Below are 2,069 nucleotides of genomic sequence, written 5' to 3'. Positions count from 1 at the left end.
AACTATAGCTCTAGTTGTAGTTGGACCAACTGGTATTGTCGTTGGTGCAACTATAGTTGTTGTCGGGGCAACTGTGGTTGTTGTTGCAGCAGCTCTAGTTTTTGTTGGAGCAGTTGTTGTGGTTGGAGAAGCTGTTGTTGGTCTATCTGTTGTTGGAGCACCTGTGGTAGTTGTTGGAGTAACTTGTATTGTGGTTGCAGCTGTAGTTGTTGTCGGAGCAACCGTGGTTGTAGTCGGACCATCTGTAGTTGTAGTTGGAGCAGCTGTAGTTGTTGTCGGAGAAAACGTGGTTGTAGTCAGAGCATCTGTAGATGTAGTTGGTGCAGTTGTGGTTGTTATTGGTGCAGTTGTGGTAGTTGTTGATGCAGCTGTGGTTGTTGTAACAGCGGTAGTTGTTGTTGTAGCAGCTGTAGTTGTTGTTGGATCAACTGTAGTTGTTATTGATGCAGCTGTGGTAGTTGTAGTTGGATAAACTGTAGCAGCTGTAGTTGTTGTTGGAGCAACTGTAGTTGTTATTGATACAGCTGTGGTTGTTGTCAGTGAAGCTGTGGTTGTTGTTTGATCTACAGTAGTTGTAGTTGGACCAACTGGTCTTGTTGGTGCAGCTGTAGTTGTTGTCGGAGAAACCGTGGTTGTAGTCGGAGCAACTGTAGTTGTAGTTGGAGCAGCTGTAGTTGTTGTTGGAGCAACTGTAGTTGTTATTGATACAGCTGTGGTTGTTGTCGGTGAAGCTGTGGTTGTTGTTTGATCTACAGTAGTTGTAGTTGGACCAACTGGTCTTGTTGGTGCAGCTGTAGTTGTTGTCGGAGAAACCGTGGTTGTAGTCGGAGCAACTGTAGTTGTAGTCGGAGCAACTGTAGTTGTTATTGATGCAGCTGTACTTAATGTTGTAGCAGCTGTAGTTGTTGTTGGAGCAACTGTAGTTGTTATTGATGCAGCTGTGGTTGTCAGATCAACTGTGGTTGTTGTTGGAACAACTGTCGTAGTTGTTGGAGCAGCTGAAGTTGTTGTTTGAGCAGCTGCAGTTATTATTGGTGCAGCTGTGGTTATTGGTGCAGCTGTGGTTGTTGTTGGTGCAGCTGTGGTTGTTGTTTCAGCAGATGTAGTTGTTGTTGTAGCAGCTGTAGTTGTTGTCGGAGCAACTGCAGTTGTAGTTGGACCAGCTGTAGTTGTTGTTGGAGCAACTGTAGTTGTTATTGTTGCAGCAGTGGTTGTTGTTTCAGCAGCTGTAGTTGTTGTTGTAGCAGCTGTAGTCGTTGTCGGAGCAACCGTGGTTGTAGTCGGAGCAACTGTAGTTGTAGTTGGACCAGCTGTGGTTGTTGTTGGAGCAACTGTAGTTGTTATTGTTGCAGCAGTGGTTGTTGTTGTAGCAGCTGTAGTCGTTGTCGGAGCAACCGTGGTTGTAGTCGGAGCAACTGTAGATGTTGTTGGAGCAACTGTAGTTGTTATTGTTGCAGCAGTGGTTGTTGTTTCAGCAGCTGTAGTTGTTGTTGTAGCAGCTGTAGTTGTTGTCGGAGCAACCGTGGTTGTAGTCGGAGCAACTGTAGTTGTAGTTGGACCAGCTGTAGTTGTTGTTGGAGCAACTGTAGTTGTTATTGTTGCAGCAGTGGTTGTTGTTTCAGCAGCTGTAGTTGTTGTAGCAGCTGTAGTCGTTGTCGGAGCAACCGTGGTTGTAGTCGGAGCAACTGTAGTTGTAGTTGCACCAGTTGTAGTTGTTGTTGGAGCAACTGTAGTTGTTATTGTTGCAGCAGTGGTTGTTGTTTCAGCAGCTGTAGTTGTTGTTTTAGCAGCTGTAGTCGTTGTCGGAGCAACCGTGGTTGTAGTCGGAGCAACTGTAGTTGTAGTTGGACCAGCTGTAGTTGTTGTTGAAGCAACTGTAGTTGTTATTGTTGCAGCAGTGGTTGTTGTTTCAGCAGCTGTAGTTGTTGTTGTAGCAGCTGTAGTTGTTGTCGGAGCAACCGTGGTTGTAGTTTGAGCAACTGTAGTTGTAGTTGGAGCAGCTGTAGTTGTTGTTGTAGCAGCTGTAGTCGTTGTCGGAGCAACCGTGGTTGTAGTCGGAGCAACTGTAG

The 2,069-nt window shown here is 45.8% G+C and overlaps 1 protein-coding gene across 1 annotated transcript; it reads right to left on the bottom strand.

Moving 5' to 3' along the window:
* Window positions 1-6: 6 nt before the first annotated feature.
* Window positions 7-1,419, bottom strand: LOC133440245 (integumentary mucin C.1-like; the record flags this gene model as incomplete). The annotated part of the gene is made up of 2 exons (XM_061717561.1): window positions 7-822; window positions 1,366-1,419. Coding segments are annotated over 2 exons (870 nt in total), but the record flags the coding sequence as incomplete, so codon positions are not given.
* Between the last annotated feature and the right edge of the window lie 650 nt (window positions 1,420-2,069).

This window comes from Cololabis saira, unplaced genomic scaffold (assembly GCF_033807715.1).
Source record: "Cololabis saira isolate AMF1-May2022 unplaced genomic scaffold, fColSai1.1 scf463, whole genome shotgun sequence".
Classification (NCBI taxonomy): domain Eukaryota; kingdom Metazoa; phylum Chordata; class Actinopteri; order Beloniformes; family Belonidae; genus Cololabis; species Cololabis saira.
This window is presented reverse-complemented; position numbering and strand designations above follow the sequence as displayed.